Source organism: Embiotoca jacksoni, unplaced genomic scaffold (genome assembly GCF_022577435.1).
Source record: "Embiotoca jacksoni isolate LCO1_2020_lvr unplaced genomic scaffold, fEmbJac1.0.p SCAF_1, whole genome shotgun sequence".
Taxonomy (NCBI): Eukaryota; Metazoa; Chordata; class Actinopteri; family Embiotocidae; genus Embiotoca; species Embiotoca jacksoni.
The window spans coordinates 23,586,115-23,607,718 of NW_027185229.1; the positions used below are offsets into that span (position 1 = coordinate 23,586,115).

The 21,604-nt window shown below is 40.5% G+C and overlaps 2 protein-coding genes across 3 annotated transcripts; both read left to right on the forward strand.

The window, feature by feature from the left end:
• Positions 1 to 976: 976 nt before the first annotated feature.
• On the forward strand, positions 977 to 10,251 carry smpd2b (sphingomyelin phosphodiesterase 2b). 2 transcript variants are annotated; one of them, XM_069148631.1, is made up of 11 exons: positions 977 to 1,226; positions 2,613 to 2,736; positions 2,839 to 2,935; positions 3,099 to 3,175; positions 3,611 to 3,704; positions 4,798 to 4,887; positions 4,980 to 5,062; positions 5,314 to 5,446; positions 5,956 to 6,060; positions 6,172 to 6,349; positions 8,014 to 10,251. In XM_069148631.1, the coding sequence occupies exons 2-11, from the start codon at positions 2,687 to 2,689 to the stop codon at positions 8,436 to 8,438; spliced, it is 1,332 nt and encodes a 443-aa protein (XP_069004732.1). In that variant the 5' UTR covers positions 977 to 1,226; positions 2,613 to 2,686; the 3' UTR covers positions 8,439 to 10,251. The 2 variants fall into 2 exon arrangements, with proteins under 2 accessions (XP_069004732.1, XP_069004741.1); XM_069148640.1 differs by lacking the exon at positions 977 to 1,226 and adding an exon at positions 1,248 to 1,440.
• On the forward strand, positions 8,899 to 21,594 carry LOC138197725 (plakophilin-1-like). The gene is made up of 15 exons (XM_069148595.1): positions 8,899 to 8,983; positions 10,541 to 10,592; positions 11,406 to 11,600; positions 12,456 to 12,550; positions 13,735 to 14,144; positions 14,284 to 14,425; positions 15,966 to 16,173; positions 16,395 to 16,563; positions 17,433 to 17,550; positions 18,051 to 18,227; positions 19,340 to 19,510; positions 19,659 to 19,812; positions 20,110 to 20,296; positions 20,436 to 20,520; positions 20,961 to 21,594. Exons 3-15 carry the CDS (start codon positions 11,411 to 11,413, stop codon positions 21,033 to 21,035), a joined length of 2,181 nt encoding a protein of 726 aa, XP_069004696.1. The 5' UTR covers positions 8,899 to 8,983; positions 10,541 to 10,592; positions 11,406 to 11,410; the 3' UTR covers positions 21,036 to 21,594.
• Positions 21,595 to 21,604: the final 10 nt, after the last annotated feature.

A 21,604-nucleotide genomic window follows, 5' to 3' on the forward strand; every position in this document is an offset into this window, starting at 1 on the left:
CTGCGTCTTACAACTGTTGTGCAACGTTTCAATCAATCAGAAATTCTTGAGACACAACAACGGAAGTAGTGCCAGAAGAAAATTCTATTGATTGAGATGTGCGGCAATTATTATAATATTGCTGTGGCAGCACAGAAAAGTGATTTTTTTTTGCCTATTCATGCTATGAAGATTTGTTTTTTGGTGGTGGTGCACCAAAATCTGTGATCCATTAAGGATCTTTTGCTCCATTTGCACTGCAAAGGCTTCCTCTGAGACTATCACCTACTTCCAAAATATAGTATCCATAGTAGATGGTATCACAGACCATTTTTACAGCCCCAATCTGTCAATCATTTCACAACCTCTGCAGGTGGACCAACACCCATATTGGATATTGGGAATCATAAATTAGGCAACCAGAATATAAAATATGTAAAGGAGCTAGAAATAGTTTCAATTCAGCCAGCTAGATGAGTAAAATACTATTAATATGCATTGCTGCATAAAATTCCACTATGTTATCATTCCCCCTTTACTTTTATTATCAGTATGTACATTGTGATTGGGATACTTACACAATTTTGCTTAAGTAGGGTTTTAAATGTTTATAATAGAGTGTTTTCACATTGTTTTACTTAAGCACAAGTTAACTACGTGTGCACTTCTTGCATCGCTTCCTGTATTAACAATTTGATTTGCAAAAACTTCACCTCCCAGAATGAATTGCGCGCGAGGCCGCCTCCAGTCGGAAACGAGGTTTTCAAAGTAAAACTTTGCATGACACAAGTTATCGTGGAGTTCATGTAACACAGACTTTTTTTTTTTCCCATTAAGTATTCACAATTTACTACGATTAAATGGGCTGTATTCAAGTTGCCACGTCGCTGACGTACGAGCTGAAGCTCCGGTTTTATTTTGGCGGGAAAAAAAATGCAACCGGAAATCCTCGCAATTATTATTATTTTTTTTTTTTTTAACCAAGCTGACTTTCCGCCGGCAGGAAAAAAAAAAAAAAAGAAGCACACAGCAATGGAAACGTCCGAATACCACTAAGTCAGCGTTCGTTATCCGAGATGTTGGACCGACCGACTGTGTGTTTTCTTGACAATTATTAATTCGGGTTGCATTAATAGTTCGCTGGCGTTTTGTCTGCAAAGACAAAAACCAGCATTACGACAAAACGCAACAACATCCACACGTCAACGCTCCCGTTAACTTCAGCTGACGTCAAAGCGGTTCGCGAGGTGAGTTCAATTTACAGGATAGCAAGTTATCGGAACCGGAACCAGCTTCTCACGGCTGCAGGACGAGCTGAACAAGATACAAAAAAAAAAAAAAAAAAGCTGGAGTCGTTTAGCAGCTCGCCGGTCCGGTACAATTACCTGCCAGCGATTTGAATTGAATACGCCGAGTCCATACGGACGTTGCGCTCCGACACTTTCATGGACATATCCACCGGTAAAGAACTCAGGGAGGGGGGGGGACAAACAAATTAAGATTCAGACACATGGGCTTTATTGACGCGACACATGTTTCTATAAAGGCAGGTACATTGTTACGTGTCCTTGATGTGCATTTACTATTTGGTTACTATGTTACTGACGACATTTTACACGCACCTTTAAGTTCATGTTAAGTCTTGACGTAGGGCGTTGTGTAGCTTACGTATGCTGTCATCTTTTACTGCCCTGTTGCCTCTGACCCTTTGATTTTTTTTTCACCCCACTGCTGCTTTCCCTTCCCCCCCTCCCCCTTTTCCTCTCCAGACAGATCAGAGCTATGTCAGCACTCTGTTTGGGTGTATTGTTGCACTCCCAGGAGAAAAACAAAACAAAACAAAACCAAAATCTGCAAAGTTTGTCTACTGCATGACAAAGTGAGGCCTGCCTGGGTCAGCTCAGTTTAAACCGTAGACTATTTAACACACACAACAAAACAACCACACACACTCGAGCAATTTTTTTTTAATTTTTTTTTTTAATTTTAGGGTTCAGTGTCTTGCTCAAGAACACTTAGGCATGTGGACAGGAGCTGGGGATCTAACCACCAACCTACTGATTAGTGTGCAACCCGTCTTTAGCTTTAGAAATGGATGTTAATACTGAAAACTACTATAAACACTACACATTGCCCAAACTCCATACTCCTACGCAACCATAAAACAAACTTGCACGTTCATATCTACTCGTATGCAGTTTAGTATTTCAGATGAACTGTTTAAATGTGTTTAGATTTACCTGTTAAAAAACTAGTGGTGCTGAATTAAAAAAATAATAATAATTAAGCAAAAAAACTGGAACTATATCAGGCTGCAGTCTGCTAGGTTTGCACTTTTGGTGCTTACTGTGCAGTTTGTCATGTTTATTTTTGTGTCCTTTCACCCTTATTCTACTTTACTTACATTTTAAAGAAATTTCATTTTATGGATTCAGAAGTGTGCATTTCCAGTTGGCCTATGTGATCAAATTGTGTTAACTATGAATTGCTCCTGTTTTACAACAACGTTTATGTGTATGTAGAGGATATTTCTGTGTTCACAGACATGCCAGCTAACTTTAATAACAGTGGAGTTCAGACAACAGCATCTAACATTTTTATGTTTTCACGTTTATTTTTACGTGATAAAATAGGATCTGTCCCAGTCACGTCACCCGATCTGACACTCCTGATCTTAAACTGTCATCACTTCTCCTGATCTGCCAGGATGGCTAACACAGACTCTGTCGGTGTAAAGGTCTTCTCTCTGAACTGCTGGTCAGTGGTTGTGGTTTACGAAACATCAAACTTTTTTTTTTTCCGTCTTAAAAAGTGTATTCAATAAACCTCAGTCCACTCTTTTTCTGTTTGTTTTTACAGGGGGATCCGCTATATGAGCAAACACTGTCCTCAGCGCTACGCAATGATTGGAGAAATGTTGTGTAACGAAGACCACGATATTGTGTTACTGCAAGAGGTTGGTGGAAGCTGTCTCTCCAAGTCGTAGTTAAATTTGGTATAATTTGGAATTAAACAACCTTATGTCATAAATCTGCATCCATATTTATGGGAACAATAATAGTTCTGCAAAGATGTCTGATATTCTACTTTTTAAGTGACATATAAATGTTTTCTTTTAGGTGTGGAGTGAGAAGGACTTTCTCTACTTGAAGAAGAAACTTGCCTGTAGTCATCCTCACTCTCATTATTTCAAAAGGTAATGTTTCTGTTCCCCTCCCTCACAGGGTTACCGTGAAATCATTTCTAAACGTGTTAACTCTGAACATCTTTCAGTCTGTGATTAAAATTCATGGCTAAATTGGCATATCTTCAAAAAGCCATTGAAGTAACCTGCTGTCAGAGAAATGTACTTGCATGGCACCGATTTGTCTGCAGAGTTTAACTGAAGACGAGGCGCTACCTAAAGGATTAACTTTTGCTACTTAATTCCTTCCTGACCTCCATACCCAGGCACAGGACTGAGATTAATCAAAGGTCCTACCTTTCTAATCCCCTCTGCAGCTCACAGAAATATAAAACAGATTGGTAAATACAGTAGCATAATGTTTATCTCCTTCGAAACCAGGGCTGTGAGTCTTCTCATTAATTAATAACCATTCAGCTTCTTTTGCTTTTTGCTCTCGTACTGCAGCGGGGTCATCGGCAGCGGACTGGCCATTTTCTCCAAACACAGAATCCGTGACACGTTTCTTTATCGCTACTCACTGAATGGTTATCCTTACATGGTAAGTCTGGAGAGCTCGAGACACTATAGATGTCTTCTGAATCTTAACATTAATAAATGTAGTTATGCCGTGAAGCAAAAGTTCTGCTTGATAAGTCAAAGTTTTACATTTAAAATCAAGTTGTGGAGTTCGACTGAAGAAGATAAAGGAGACCGCCGTGATGTGTATTGACAGACCTCCGTCGAGGAGAGACGGAGTGACAAGTGTAAAGGTGTCGAGCCCTTCTATGTCTGAGTTCCTCCCAGGTCCAGTTAAAATGTCCCCCAGAATGTTCTGCATTTCCAGATAAGGAGAGGCACCTGTCTCATCCTTGAAACTTGGTTAACCTCGGGACAACAGACCGTCTCCATCTATAGCAGTCACAGACCTCGTCTTGTGACGACACAGAGTTCAAGAGGAGAAAGTGACCTCCTGAGATAGGTAAACCTGTTGAGACAAAGTGACCAGATTCACGAGACAGGTAGTCCCCATGATGAAGGAAAATTCCTTCACATACACAGTGTTGGATTGTTTAACCTGCAAACTAACTAATTTTTGTAGAAGTAAATCAAAATTTTCAGTGCAGTAAAAGAGTAACAAATATTCCAACCTGTTTAAACAGAGCATCTCTATTTTGAAACATGAAAAAGTAGCTTTTAGAAAATTCTTGCATCAAGTTGAAATGCCTGAGTGTGCAAATTTTGTGTAACTTTTTGTGAGAAAATAAAACTCAAAACAAATTTAAAATACTCAATGTCAGATGTCAGATAAGTAGTGGCGTCAAAATGACAACATTCTCCTCTGAAACGTGGTGGAGTAGATGGAGCACAAAATGGGAATTTTAAGGAAAACACGGGTGGCTCAACACCAATAACAAATTGAGCTTAATTCATTCAGCGTGCATGTCCTCTTTTGCTTTGGAATTTGGAAAGCGTCACAATGCATTAATCTAACATCAAAAGATAGATTAACAGGGAAATCTTCCCATGTTCTGATTCACCGACACTGGTTTTTTTCTGCATTGACTTCTTCTGAAACGTCTCGTTGCAGCTTATTCCCCGCCCCCCCCCACCCAAGCTCTTTCTTCACGTTTGATATTTTCCTCCATATTTAGGTCCACCATGGAGACTGGTTCGGAGGTAAAGCAGTTGGAATGGCCGTCGTAAACCTCGGCAGCCTGACCGCAAACGTCTACGTCACTCACGTATGGTTTTAATAACACCAGTTCTCAGTCCTGCTTGCACATCATATTCTGCCATTGACCAGCGTGACGCTGTCTCTGTGTGTCGATTGCAGCTGCATGCAGAGTACTGCAGAGAGAAGGACTCTTATCTACCTCACAGAGTGGTTCAGGCCTGGGAGCTGCAGCAGTTCGTTCGGTAGCGTGGCTTCGCTTTTATATTGTGCTCGTACCTCACGAGGCATGATTTGTTTACATGGTGTAGGTTTGCATATTTTTCTTTCTGGTGTACGGCACCTGTTGACATTTAAAGCTGGTGAAACGTTTAAAGCAACAAGACATTGTCCGACAGTATTTTTTTTTTAACAGGCAACACGTAATAATTGCGGTACAGTTTCTTCTTGATGTTAACTCGCATCATTGGTGAATGTGTTTTTCTGCGTCTGTTAGCCACACCTCTGCCGGAGCAGACATGGTCATTCTCGGTGGCGACCTCAACATGCACCCGCGGGACCTCGGCAACAGACTGCTGAGGTCTTACACTGGACTGCGAGACTCTTATTTAGAAACGGTTAAATTTGACGTAAGCAGTGACAATGATGCTCCGTCGTACACAGAAAACACCTGGGTTTTATTCTTAGGGTTTCAGCCATATTTTGTGTCAGTGACACTATACGTTTTTACATTTTACCAGCTTCATGGTGAAATGTATGGTACGATGACAGTGATTGACGCACAGATGGGACGTCGATGTAAGCAGTCAAACAGGCGTTACGCCTGCAATTAAGCACCATTTTATACAACGTTTATTTGCTCATACCCTAAAGTCTGGTATTATGATCATTCGTGGCACGTTAAAAATGATTGTATGCTCAATTTCAGTTTGCACACATTATGCCAGGAAGTTGCTCAAGCTAAATGCAGCAGTTGTCATTGTGGCTTCACATCTCGGGTTCTGAAGAGAAAAAAAAAATGTCATCGTAACTTACAGAAATAATGGCCAAGACTTTTAAAATATAAGCCAGGTATTGAAAATAGAAGAAATTCCTTGTTTGATGTAAACTAAATTAAAACAAGTATTTTGTGTTGCAGGGATGTGAGGATGGCATGACTCTAATAGCGGACAACCCTTTTATCAGTAGAAAGGAGCTTGTCCCGTTTGAGAAGGGGATTCGGATCGACTACATCCTGTTCCAGGTGGGTGACAGCGTTGTCGTGACACTTTTGTGTTGACAGCAAGAGTTCAGAAGTCATCAGATGATTTTGTAATGCTGTCCTAAAGCCCGTTTCCCCACTTGTTACTCCCAGGGTTCTTCCAAAACCGACATATATTGTGATTCCATGTCCACCACCAAAGGCTCCCTTCCAGACCGTCCTTTCCCGTACTCCGACCACGAGGCTCTCACGGCTGAACTGAGGCTGAAGTCTCACATTCCAGCCGAGACTGGAAGTGACAGACAAGCAAAGAGTCACGACTCTGCTGCAGGTATTTTTACTTGCCATGCTGGCCCGGTGGTTTAAGAGATGAAAATGTCTGCCAATGGTCCAGACTGAAATATCAGCAACCCCTGATTTATGGATTGCCACGAAATTGAGTACAGACACTCATGTCCCCCCCAGGATGAATCATAATACTTTGAGATCCCTTCTGTTTCAGTCTACCGCCTTCGTCCGTGCAGTTTTCATTTGTCCAGCATTTTGGTTTAATGACTAAAAGACCTACAAAATGTATTTATTTTAACGTTACCTGTGATGGTCACTGCTTTTAACCCCTATCAGAGTATGTGGGTAATTTCAAAGGTGTGAATATATTAACACGAACATATAGGGCTGTTTGGGAGCATAAATGGATGATGGACAAAAATGTTAGTCATCAGGAGAGCAAGACCCAACAAAAGCTCCTCAAATGTGCCGTTGCGTTTGCCATCATCAAGCGTGTACTCCTGTTCCCGTCAGGCCCAGTCCTGCGGGACGTCTCTGTCTATTCCAGACCATGTCTTGTAATTTCATCCGGGTACAAATACTGTCCGGAACAATGGGTTAGATTAAGGAGAAGAGTGAATATTTAATGTTATGTTGTAATATTAATCCTATTCGATTCGGGGCTTAGGTAGCTCCACAGAGCATTACCAGCATTACTGTCGTCTCTTTGACTTTTTCTGCTGCACTCTCCAACTTTAAACGTGTAATAAAGCTGGAGTGAAGGATTTTACGTCTATTACATTAAAGCCTTTGCTAAAAAGGTTTGCACCATCCTGATTAAGACGGTCTCTATGAGGTGAATCTCTCTGTGTTTTACAGCATATGAATTTTTTTTTTAAATCTGGTGTCTGATGAGACATTCCCGGACTAGTGATGTGTTTTACGTCACCCAGCAATGATTGTTTAGGCTGACATTAAAGAGGGCAGGATGGCGCAACAGTTGCTGCCATGGCGACTGAAAGGCTGTAGGAGCAAAGAAAACTAATAAGCAACGCAAATTTATTTATATAGCACCCTTCAGATGCAAGGTAATTCAAAGTGCTTTAAAGGCACTTAGAAATATGTTAATAATAAGATATTAAGATGAAATTAAAATTGGGATTTGGCAATATAAAACAAGATGGTTTAGAGTGCTTTATAGAGCGATAGAAGATACACATTTGCTGAGGTTTTCCAGTGAATCAAATGTGTTTGATTAAACTCACGAGCCCTGATTTAAATGAGCAGAGTTTTTGTAGACCACAGGTATTCAGGAAGCTCGTTCCACAGGTGGCGAGGAGCATCGAAAGCAAAACTAAGTGTCCAAGAACAGTGAATGAAGAATGGTGTGTATTCTCCTGATTAAAAAAAAATTTAAAAAAATGAACCTCTGTGTTCAGAGTTGTTATGAAGTATTAAAGGGGGAAAAAGAAAGCGATTGACGGCAAGAACAAACACGGATAGCCACCGGCGTAGCTTTCCCTTGTCGCTGAGGGCAGACCTGGATGTGACGTTACTGCTCGTGGACGGAGTTATTTGTAAAATAAAGCAGGAGCAGGCCACGGAGCTATGATGGTTTTCTAATTACTCTCACTGCCACAAGGAATTGACAAAAGTTCCACACTGCAGGTTTAAATGATGGAAGATTTCTGACTTGTTGTCCGTCTCCTCTCTCCTTCGTGTCTCTAGGGAAGCTGGCTGAGTTGATCGACATTGTGACTGAGGCCCGTACAGAAGTCAAAGTGGGCCTGCACTGCGCTGAGAGGATGCGCTACACGGCAGCGCGCACCGGAGTGATGGGGTTGGCTCTGCTGTTCCTGGAGTTGGCCATCGCAGCGGTGCCGTGGTTGGCTCTGGGAGCAGAGCAGCCTTTCCCCCGCACCTCCTTCTACCTGCTGGCTGCGCTGTGCTTCGCCATCCTGCTGACCACCTCTCTGCTGTACATCTTTTATACCATGGAGCTGAAATCTCTCCAGGGGGCTGAAGACCAGATGAGGCTGGCCGTCGGCAGTCTGCAGGAGAAGCTGCGGGGTTTCCCTGTGGCTCAGCCTCACAAGGCCCTGCGGAGGCCCCCAGAGGGTCAGGAGCCCGGGGCCTTTGGCCCGGAGGAATAATGCTGCAGCAGAGTGGGCTCACAGGAGAATACTTTTGAATTCAGCTTCAAGATTTGAGGGAGTGTGCTCCTCTGAATGTGTTACTTGCCCTTGAGATTTAGATTCGTACCGCAGAATGAACTCTAAATGAAGGACCTTTCTGAAAGTAGTGCAGGACACACGCTTTGACATTTTTTTTATACTTTTTATAAATATTCATCTGAAGGCTTTTATTAACCCTAGATTTCACTCTATGCACTCAAATATGCTTCCTATCTCGCAGTAAGATTCTTCTGTGCTTAAAGGTCATAAGTGTGACCATTTGTGATTTCTTGCGCCTCAGGTCTGACTTGCATTCCACCCAGCGGTAGTTTCATTGGGACCAGTTGTTTCTGTTTTAAATGAATGTTTCCCTTTTATGATTTGAAGGATCCAATGCAGTCATTTGTGGGTTCAATCTGTGTTTGCTGACTGATGTGCTTAAATACTTACAGAAAGTAGCCCTGTGGTTTCCACTGCGCTGAAGACGCAGACACTCTAGAGGCTGATGGTTTACATTTTGGTCAGTACGTTCTTTTTTTTTCTCTCTGCTGTAGCACTGTAAGACGACGAATCCTTCATGAGCCAGTTAAGACTTTTCTGTGTAGTATATTGTTGGAAAAGGGACAAACTCTGTCTGCATGTCTCACTTCTCTTCTTAAAGACAATCTACACTCGTCTCTCTCATACAGTGGGAAAACAATGAAAATGTTCTGCTCTTAACTTTGACCGAATTTAATCATGTGAATCTCTTTTACAAAGCACCATGTGATGTAGAAAATTTTGAAAAAATGTGATATATCTTTAGTGTGCAGTGCACTTAGTTGATTAACTAGATAAACCACTTCCTTAGTTTGCGTGCCGAGATATATTTAACGTTTCATATTGCCGTGAAATCATGCTGTGACTCAACATTTGCCTAATAATCAAAATTTGAACATTTAATTCACCGTCACCTCGGTGAAGGAGAAGCACTGCATAGTTCTTCATTTACTTAATATCCACAGAATTTCAGATGAAACCTGATGTTCATTCCAACTGAAAATTGTGATGGCCGTGCTCATGAAAGCAATAATAATAAAAAGACTTTATGCTTCTAGACTACTGCGGCTCTGGATAAATGTGACGAGTCAGCACACAATGGCGTCTGATAATTGAAACTGCAGATCCTGTTCAGTGAGGTTCCCACGTTCCCCACTAGAGAGCAACCTAAGTACATCTGTTACAGGCAAACTTTTTCATCAAAAACAAGTCTTTCAACAAATCAATCACTAAACTGCCTTTACACCTGCAATTAAAAGTGAATGGTGACAGAGTGTGTGGGAACAGGTGACTACCAAATTCGCCAGATCTTTTAAGACTGCAGACACACCCAAGACGGTATGAGCACCCATGGGTGTGGTGCGTATACGGTTTTTTTTCTTTTTCTTTTTCCGCCAGAGCAAATACAAATAATAGAGTAATTTCACACCAGTTAAGCATTTAAAAAAAAACAAAAAAAACATTGCATTCAGTTCTTCTCCCGAGAACAAAGATAAGTCAGTAGAAAAGGTATTTCAGACTGCATGGCATGACCCCAAAGTATCATAAATACATGCACTGTATGTAGGCTATCATAGACCCAACAATGCAACTTAGCTTGAAGCTGAGTCTGTTTTTTTTTTAATATATATTCTAAACTGAGTTAATAACCTTTCACAACAGATATTTGGATCGATACTTATTGAGATGTACAGTTAAACAGCAGGATTAAAAAAAAAAAAATGTCATCGCTAATAAAGAAATAAGAAATCTTTGTGATGAAGAATTGTCACTTGTATTTAAGGATAGACAGAAGTCTGACTGAAGTCCAGTCTGAATACTGTGAATTGCATTGTGCAACAGTAGCCTCCCCCATCATGACAAATTCAGTAAATATTAGTAGTAAGTAGCTATTGGTAAGTGTTTTTCCTATCTAGTAAGCAGCTGTTGTGTTTTTAATTTAGTAAAAGTCTTTACCACCTTTAGTATTTAAGTCAATTAATGGTATATTGGATATCATCAGGTGAGCACCATTCTAACCTATTTTTTTTTTTTTTTTGCAGAAGTTGTGTACTCATTATGTAAATGGACCTTCCTTATTATACAATCTAAAAGGTTGGTAAAGTTAAGTTAGTACTCAAGTAATATTTACAAGTGTATGTGTGTTTAAGTATTTCAGTTATACAGTACTTTACACCCAATTTCATTTTCTACTTCATGTGTACTTTTTTACTTGCATTACTTCTCTACCGATTCAGTTTCAACAATACTTATCACTGATATGATCATATCTGTCACACCACTGGTATTTTTTTTGTTTTGTTTTTTACTTAAAGTGCGTTTTTCTAATAACACTTTTTGTTTTTGTTTTAATGAAGTAGGATATTGAATGCAGGACTTTCACTTGTAGTGGAGTATTTATACATTGTTATGTTTTAATAACTTGTCAAAATGGAGCTAACCAGCTAAAAAAAAAAAAAAAAAAAAAAACATAATCCAATGTTTCTATAAACTCATCACAGGTTTTGGATAAAATGCTTGATCTGAAAAATAGTAGTAAACGAATCATTTTAGTTGAATTAGTATAGCCTCAGTATGTATTTGCATATATGATTGAGTGGCATGAAATGTAAATATTCAAGTATACAAGTCCGCTGCTTAAATCAAGCCTTAGACTACTTCCGGTTGAAGCTCTCTTTCTATGTGCTTTACGTGTTCACTGAGGAGATCCAAAAAAAAAAAAAAAGAAAAAGAAGGAAGAGCTGAAGGCACGTAGCAGTTCAGGTATAATGAGCCTGTAGGCGCGGTCATATCGAGCTGGAGAGGGCAGGGCAAGGTGCGCTCCGACGGCTTCAGACATCACCGACTCTCGGCGACAGACGGGCTGTCTGCTCTGAAGTTGCTGAGCCGTCTGGATTTTTTTTTCAGCAAAAATGACGAGTTTGGATCACCTAAAATCGGTCACTTCCATCGGGAATGTGGACGACACGTCTCTGGCAATGCCGTCTATGAGCCAGTGCCGATCAGGACAACAGCGCGTCCTGGAACAAGTCCAAACTATCCGGAGGACAAAGTCCAGGCAGTCCAGGAGCAGGAACGGATCTGCTTCTTTATCCCCAACAAGTAAGAGCAGCGACACACATCGGGGCACATTCAGATCAGGATACGGAGGACTTTCGGGGACACCGAGAAAGTTTTTGTCCCCTTAAAACAAGTCAATTTGGTAAACATTTGAAACGCCTTTTGAAAAAAATAAATTTAAAAATAAACCGCAAAACCTTCATATTATGGGTCAATAATTTCATGGGCAGTTTTTTTTTTTTTTATAATAGCCTAATTGGTGCAAACAAGACTACAGAAAAGTTGAGACCATGATCACACAAATATTATATGTTGTAATTGTTATTTTAAACAGCAGTTGCTGATTTTGCAGCCATTAAAAGAGGTGTGTCACTTAAAATACAAGTGAAAGCAAATTTCATACATATCCTTGGCCTATATCTATCTACACACAAGTATATGTACAGCTGAAACATTTGTAAAATCAGAATTATAGCTGTAATTTATTCATTTCAATGTTCACCATTTCCACAAGTCTGATTTGTTCAACTTAAATACAGTTTTCAAGTCATTATTGATTCAACATTGTCAGTAGAATTTGCTGATGTGTAAAATTAAACCTGCAGTTTGACCTTTACTGGAATAATGAGTAAAGATCTAAACAAAGTTTGACTAATCCTTGTTCTTCCTTTTGGGCCTGTGCCAGTCTGAAGTGTTTTTTCAGACTTTAATACCTTGCTGTTGAATATCTTCTATGTTAATATGTAACTAAACCACAGATCATGTGTGCTGCCAGGAAACTAAGCAATAAGTCTGTTCTTTTTTTTTCCACAGGCAAAAGCAATAAATCAGGGGTTATAAAACAGATGTGTAGTGAACATGACGATAAGAGCTGATAATATTCAACTTTCTCCTCAGGCCCTTTGAACGACTCCGTGTTCGTAGATGCTTTGAAATCGTACTCGAGCACATCTAATGGGAGTGTCCTCTTTGGGAATGGCTTCTCTAAAAGTGTGAGTTATCATATATCTCATCTGTTTTTCTTAATCACGCCAATGACTGGAAAGAGTGACTCTTGTGGTTGTATCATCATCATCGCTGTATCATCATTTAGAAAACACAAATGATTCTGAGAAAAGGCAACACCCGAGTGAGGATTGTTCCGGAAATTTGGGTGTTCAAATATGCACTATGCACAAAGTACACATTGTGTTTTTATCAGGCTGATTTTAGCTTCTTTTTTAAGAAAACGTACTGTGATAGTTTAAAAATGTTTGCTAAAGGCTTCAATAAAATCATCATTATTATCATTATTTATTTTTTATAGTAGCAGTAGAAGTTGTAGTAGTCTTACTAGTGGTTATTAGTTTGTAGAAAATGATTGAAGAGTTTTCTCTTCAGATTTCTAATTTTGTCCGTCTAAAGCACTCATGTAAATAATTTCTCTCGTATATGACAAAGAGAAGTAGTTGTTACTTATATTTGACGAAGTGGAACCAGCGAATATTTGCCATTTTTGTCTGAAAAAAGCATGACGTCATTTTTCGATTGCTAAAATAGTTTAAAATATTTTTCTTTTGACCAGCAAATTGGTTAAACAAATAATCCACGAAACACTGCAACTCTGAAATAAACAAAAAAGATGTGAAAATTAAAAAGTCGTCTGAAAATTGTATAAAAAAAAACAAACGTTTGGCAGCCTTTTAAACATTTCTTAGGCGCGGATTACATGTGGGAATTTTGTACTCCAGATCTTAGTATTTCTCAAATTCACTCTGTGGCCCAATTCTGATGGAAGTACTGAGAATTGATTTGTAACTCTCACAAAATCAATCTGAAACCTTTATTTGATGCATGGTGTTGCAGAAATGGGCACAAGAAACACCCCTGATGTCATGGCAGTCCTAATGAAAACGAGGCCTCAAAATGTATTGTCCCGAGTTGACTTTTCTCCCATTTGTGTCTCGAAACCTGTTTTAGATCTTTCCGGAGTTTTTCTGTCTTCTCACCAAAAACCTCTTTGACAGCCTTTCCCACAGGAGCTGCCAGGCTTCGCTTGCACTGCGGGGTTGCACACCAAATTTGATCTTTCACAATTAATCTTGCTTTTGCTGGGAGTCACTTCACTTGGTTGCAGATGTTTTCGCGAGATGGTGTTTTCTGTCATTGTAAACACATGTGTCCCCTGGCTCTGCAGATCAGCTTCGAGAAAAACACTAACCGGCAAACAGTCAACGGCTTCAAAGGATTTACTGGGAAGAGGAACACAGTAGCTTCTGCCTATCGGTGTGAGAAAGGTTACGCCCCTCTCGACTCCATGGCAGCGGGTCAAAACAACACCAGCCGCAGCGAGCCTAGTCTGAACTGGCAATGCTCTGTGCCGAAACCGTCTGTGCCCTCGCAGAGACAGCGCACATACAAGCAGCAAAGGTCCACCACTCAGTTTCTGACCAGCACCATTGCGCCACCTCAACCTCGGTTCGCTGCAAACGGTATAAGTCCGACCAAAACAAACAGCCCGTTCATATGCAGTAAAATTGACACGCCCAAGACGGCCTCGAAGCTGATCGTCGCCGACAGAACGCCCAAGAGCAAAGGGGATTCTGGGTAAATTGGAAAATACAGTTTTCCTTGACCGACGTGCTTGATTTTCTTTATTTTACTAATCAATGTTTTTATTGAAAGATTAAATTATGCTTGCGTTCTCACATCGAGTATAACAAACCATTTCATATTTATGCAACAGGTTAAATGGAAATGGTGGAGTAGCTGATATCACTATGAAGGAGGCTGTGGAGTATCTTTCCAATGAGCATGAAACGTATCAGCACTGTGGCGCTTCTTACATCCAGCACAACACTTTCATTGACGAAAAAGCTAAAGAAGAGGTAGTTTATCTGGTTCTTATTCTGTCTATCTTGTCTTATAATGTCTTTCTATTGTAACCAGTCAGTGTGGACATTGTGAGAAATGGCAGTTGACAAAGGTGGGGGAAATGTTTTACATGTATTTTCCTGCAACATGAAAGTCACTGTCTACTCACCACATGTCTGTCAAAACTCCCCTTAAGATTTTCTTTCACAAGTGTATGTGCTGATTTAGAATTTTCATTTCGAAAGATATTGTTCCTCAGATTAGATCTCACTGATCGTGGCTGTCACCTCGCACCGTTTTATCACTTGTGCTCCAAAGAGACTCTAAAACTAACCAGCACTCTCACAGTATTCTGGAGTCCAACCGAGGCTCCCATGCTATGTATTATTGTAGAATAACTGGTTTTACTTTGTTATTATACTCGCAATTGGAAAATTTCCAAGACTAATTAAATGTGTATTCATTAAGATTGTAATTCTGGTTCATTTGAGTACACATGAAGTTATCATGGTGACAGCAAGTGATGTTCTAAAGAAAACAGGACACAGAAAGTTATCCTGGCTCACTCACACTTATCGCCCACAGCTTCAGTTTTCTTTGCTGTGATTATAATCTGGAAACTTCAACCACTCTGAAGCACAGACCAATCAGCAACCAGTGTGAATGGTTAAGTGTGATGAAGTTGAAGTGAAAATGTAGTAAATGTAGTTGCAGGTGGTCCATACGGTGGTCAATGCTGATTGGTTAAAGGCTGCTCCAGTAGATTCAAAATTAAACTGAGGTCTAAATCCAGAAGGATTGAATGACCCATACAGTCATGCAGTGAGCTTGGTTCTGGTAACAGTAGGCTAACACTGCGTAGCTACGATGCTAAGAAATACAACAGAAGAAAAGTGGCCTATCTGTTTACTGCACAGCTAAACAAATGTACTTTATGTTGTTCAATGAGAATTTGTTTTAATGTGAAGCAGCAGGATTAGGAAATGTTTGCATTAGCTTGATGAAGCTCTGATACAGCGTGAGGAGAGTGAACTTTTAACAGCGAGGTCGACATCAATGAAATGAAATGCGAGATTTCCCGCGAGTCCCTCGTACTTTGGTAGGTAATTTGAATCCAGCACCTGAATAACAGTCACGCACTGTCCCTAACTATAACAACTCCTGCACAGGAGGTAATCAGGTGCTGAGAGGATGAACCTATGCTGACCCAAAGAGTTAAAAAAAAAAAAAAGTTTGACGGCATGAAAATGTTTAGAATTAACTTTAACATGCGGTAAATCTGTTTTGTTTTTTTGTTTTTTTGGGGGGGGGGGGTCTGAGCTGTCTGTGGCTCAGTTGGTGTTGCCACTGTCATGATTTTTAATCATCCATTTCTCAAACTGAGGCATTGTTTAGTACTATAATGTGTAATCTGTATTGAAAAATCCAGGCTTCACAGGAGAGCAGTATTTTGTAATTATGGTCTAAAAATAAATCCCTGTCATTTCACTTGTGTTAAATTATTGCATTCTGCGTTTTCCCTGTACTAATCCTGAAGCCTTCGGTGTCTCCCAGGTGCTGAAGCTCAAAGGCATCTCTCCCCTGGTGGGTCTGCTACGCAGCCCCAGTCCGCAAGTCAGCCAGACGGCCGCGGCCGCCCTCCGAAATTTGACCTTTAAAAGCGACAGTAACAAAGAGGAGATACAACGCTGCGGTGGCATCACGGAGGCCGTGGCTCTGCTCAGAGATACGGACTCCGTGGACCTGCACAAACAGCTGACAGGTACCCGTCATAGAGCCGTAATATTCAACTCCGTATGTACAGACACACACGCGCACACACACACACACACACACACACACACACACACACACACACTAACCAAGCAAGTCAGACCAAACCAGCATAGATTCTTTTATATTTTTCTTTTTTTAGCACAGGGAGTTAATGACTATTTGATTGTCACGCTGACAGAGCGGCTCTTGTGTTCATTTTCTTTCCAGGGCTTTTGTGGAATTTATCCTCTGCAGACAACCTGAAGCCCGACCTGCTGAAGAGTGCCCTGCCAGTGTTAACGGAGCACGTCATCCTGCCTTACACGACGGGTCCTAACCGGACCAGCGCGAACAGCCAAGACCCTGACGTCTTCTTTCACACCACAGGATGTCTTCGGTGAGCAAAAAAAAAAAAAAAAATCAAACGAAGATGTAGATATCATTTCATTCATGTAATAGTTTTTCGGTGACAGAGATGTATTTTCTTTGTTTGTTTGAATTGTGAAGGCAGATGCAATACAATCAGTCCTAAATGTTTCTGTCAAAAGTGTTATTAAGAAGTTTATTAGACTTTTTGGTAATTTTACAGGATGATTGGAGGTGCTGTTGAATTGTCTTCACTTGTAATCAGATTTCCCTTGAATATCTAATTGGTCGTTTTTATAAGGACTTTCTGCCTTACACACCTTAAACCATGATTATCTCCCCGAATTTTGAAATCTTTAAGAGGCTGCCGGCTCCAATATCTTGTCAGGATTGCTTCTTTGGTCTTTTCATCTTTTATATTGTAATTGTGAATGTATGACATCACCGAAAGTCATCGTCACAGATGAAAGTGGCATGATAACATTTATCTTATCTACTACATCAGCAAATACATGGCTGAAATGTCAAACGCTTCCTGGATCGCTCTGAGAAAGCTGCAATTGTTTGACTGTTGTTTTGTTAATATCACAGATTACACAAGAATAAAATTGTTTATAAAGGTGTAATGAACCGTAAAGAAATCTAAGATTTCTTAATGAACCCTTTGCTGAAAGGCCTTTTTTATAACTGGTCCAGTCTGATAAATATTTAAACCTTTCACAATACTTGTAAAAGTTCAAATTAAATTAAATATTCACATACTGTCCTTATATTTCTGTTCGTACGGCAGTCTTAATGTAGATTGTATGTGTTTGCTACCAATATCTCTAACACGAATGTGTTTAATCTGTAATGTACACATCAAATCAAAACATGAACACACGACTCTTATGTTAACAGAAACCTCAGCAGCGCAAAGCAAAGCAACAGACAGACGATGAGAAAATGTCGAGGTTTGGTCGACTCTTTGGTCAGTTATGTTAAAGACTCCTTGGAAGCAGGAAAACCAGATGATGAGGTAAGCGAGGGAAAAAAGGATTTGTCTTTATTGTACCGCATGTTTTCTGTTGACGCAGCTCTGTTTCTCGATCTCCGTCCCACTTTCAGTCTCATTTTCAGTGTCGCTCTCATATGCATGTCATACTTTCATGTGAGGGGCAGTTCTTTTTTTCTTTGTTTTCTCTCTTTATCTAATTGAATTTAAAAGTATAATAATGTGTTTCTATTACTGACTTTCAGCTTCAGTGCCGCACAGTTTGTCATGTGAAGTTAAATGATCTTACTTTAGTTCACCCGTCACTTTGGACTGAATCTGCATTCCAAATCGTGATATAATTATTGGCTTCATATCTCGATGTACTTAGTTTCTGTTTTAGGTCGAGTGAAAACCTCTCGACAAAATGTATTCATTAGAAGTTTGACGACTGCCGCGCCGCTTTTGGACCCGCATCGCGTCGTGCAGACCTCGTGTGCACGAACACGCGTGTCTCTTACGTGTGTCCTGTTGTGTTGGAACAGTCCGTAGAAAACTGTGTGTGCGTCCTGCACAACCTGACGTTCCAGCTGGAGGCCGAGGCGCCGGCTCTGTTCAGCAGGATCACAGCTTTGGCAAAGACCGTCAACAGGAGCCACAGTGAGAACAACACCAACCCCGTCGGCTGCTTCAGTTCACCGAGCAAACCACCGGAGCAAGAGGTGAGATAAAGTCACCGGAGACGAATACGCGTGTCAAAATGTTTCCCCAACTGTTAGAAAAATTACTCGGAGGCTGGATTCAAAATCAAACATATCGGACATTTAGTCTCGCAAGAAGGAGCAAATACATGCACACTCAAAGAAGGATGCCCAGCATTGCTCAACGTCTCTCCTCCGTATGGCAGCTTCTATACAGCGTGACAAGCAGTTGACAGTCACCCCCCATTCCCTTTAGATCTAAGTTCAGTTGTAGGTCACAAGATAAGGACATGTGGACGTCGTAAATTAGATGCCGCAAAAGACGTTGTAAATGAGACACTAGGAACTTCTTATTTTCTTTCCATCACCAACGGATACCTATAATTAAGATACTCGCCAGAGATGCAGGGAGACAGCACCTATAGGCACCTGTCAGTTTGTCGAGACATAAAATCCTCAATAATTGCAAGATTACAGCTGTCATCATTACAATCCAGTTTTTCAAAGACTTTGATCGACTGACACTTTGTGCTCTGAATCCTGAAAGTCTGTTAGATTTATAACGCTGACTTTGTGTTGAATCTTTCTCACGACGTCGCTGAGCATTAAAAGAGCACATCCTGCAAAATGAAGCACACGAGATCGGCTTTAATTTGCAGTGTGTTTTTTATTTAGCATCGTCACACAGAGGTTTTACAAATCATCCAGATTTATTTTATGTCACTGCAAAAGTTGTCATAGCATGGGGTAATTCTGCATTACTTCAAATGATTCAAGTATAATCAGAACTTGAAAAAAAAAAAAAAAAAAAGTTACACGCGCATAATATTAGATATAAAATGTTAGATGCAGGTTGGCATAGTTGTGAGAATCAAATGTATATATATATATATATTAAAAAAAACAAAAAAAAACATTTTAAACAAAGCACTAAAATGCTCAAGTGTGTATTTTTTTTTGCGGTGTAATTTTTATTTGCACACGTTAAAACGCATATGTCAGAGGTGTGAGGCAAACTGTATGCTGAAGTGCAAATATGCAAACGTGTGAGGTAGTGCTGGACAAGGCTGAGGATACGCAGAGATCACTGGCCAGAGACATGCTGAGGATGATCTGTTCTCTGTCTCGTCCAGCATCACTTTGACTTCCCCGTCGTGGAGGATCCACAGCCTAACGGGGCGGGCTGGTTGATCCACTCCAAAACGCTGCAGAGTTACCTGTCGTTGCTTAGCGCCAGCCAGCGAGAAGAAACGCAGGAAGCCTGCTGCGGAGCGCTACAGAATCTCACCGTACATGAAGGCATTGTAAGAAAGCAACATGTCACACAGCGCTGACACGGTGACTGAGTAAAATACTTCAAATTATGACTTGCAGATTCAGCTTGTTTGGAAATATTCGTACGCTAGGCGTTCCTGGGTTGGTAGGGACTGATCTGGTTTTGTGTATCCACAGGTCTCCAGTGTCATGAGCCAGACTATTGTGCAGAAGCTGAATGGCCTGCAGGTTATCAGCCCCCTTTTAACGTCAGACAAAGTCAACTTGCAGAGGGGCGCAGTGGCTTTGGTCGGAAACTTGACCAAGAACCCACACCTGCACACTGCCATCGGTAAGACGACAAAACGACAGTGTGTTGGTTTAACAAACAGGTTCATTTTTCAGCATTTTCTCTTTATTTAAAAAATGTCATCTGTTTCTTTTAAACATAAATACCCTTTGATATTAAACACAATGAGATTGCATAAAATACAAAAACCTTTTTTTTTTGATATCCACAAAACTTTTTTTTTTTAACTTTTTTGTTCACTTTCACTGAAGTCAGATACCTACCTAGACAACCATTATCCTGAACAAACATTTGCTTGTGTTAAACAGTCCGTTGGTTTTGTTTGTCTGGTCATTGAAGGTCGTAAAGCCCTGCCAAAGCTGCTGAGCCTCCTCAGCGAAGGCACCGAGAAAGGCAATGAGTCGGATGATACCCTCGCCATGGCCTGCCAGGCTGCCAGCGGCCTGTTCGTGAGGAAACCTGAGATGGGCAAGAGCTTGTTAAACAACAACCTGATAAAATCGCTGACCGATCTCAGCGAAAACAAGTAAGGTCCTATGTGTGCTGAAAGAAAATATGCCTGTGTGTGCACGTATTCGAGAGGAAAAGAAGATTATATGTTGCATGCCTGCTGGATTTACACAAGTCCAAACTGATTTTTAACAATTATTTATCCTCATTCTTAGATATTTCCCCAAATCCAACAAAGCCGCGGCCCTGTTTCTGTACAAACTCTGGTCAGACAAAGATACACAGAGCATGCTGAAAAAGGTGAGTTGTGGTTAAACCCTGAATGCCAAGATCTGTCAGGGTTTGGGTGTGTCCTCTCAGTGTCCCTTAGATTTAAGGGTTCACACCCCTCTCAGGTATTTGTGAGAAACCGAGGGAGAAAGGTTGAAGGATTAGACAGTGTTCTCAGAGAATGGCTGGTTAAAGCAAATGAGACACTCGAGTGATACGGCGGAGGAATCTAGAGCTAAGGTTTGAGGAATCAATTGCAGGACTTTGTTTGCACACCCTACAGCAGCATGTTCGCATGATGCACCGTAGCACCATTGAGGGTATGCACACATTTGAACTCAGAGTATATTGTAGAATTTTTCCATTGGCACAGCACAGACTAGCGTGTGAGTTTGTCAGTGTGTCACTTACTGTTAATTCAGTGCAATTAATGAGGTGGGAACACTAATTTATAACTATTTGTCCCGCAGCAAGGGATGAATAAGTCCTCGTTTGTGAATGACATCACCACGGCGGCACACAGGTCGTTTCAAGTTGTTGGTTAACGTGACAATTTAACGAACCTCTGAAAGTCATGACCCCGCGAGGTTTCTGCACATCCACAGGACATAAACACTCCGATGATGATTTTTTTTTCAGCTGCGTATCCATGAACTCTGACTCTGATTACGTAGATCCGCTTATGCTGTCACTTTATGTTTGCTTTGTAGAAACAAAGGTGAGGGTAAAGATGATTTGAATTTGCTTTCCTGGTTTTAATGCTGTCAAATGTCTTAAATGTAAATTTGGTTTCTTTGCCTACAATCTGGAACCATTGGCTTGCTTTAGTAGATAATATATTTAGGGTTAGTAGTTTATTTTGCACTGAATTGTATGTTTTAGTATCATAAAACAACAATGTAAAAATGTATTTTGAGCTTGTAAAATGAACATGCTTTCTGTTGATGATTAGCTATGACACTGCCTTAAGCAGTCATGTGTTTCCATTTTGTAAACATAAGTTTTTTTTGGTGGTGGATCCGTATTTTTTCACGTGTATGTGCGATTTTTAAACAATCTACTTGTGTCAACCTTAAAAGTAACAATAAAGAATGTACAATTTGAGCTGCACAAG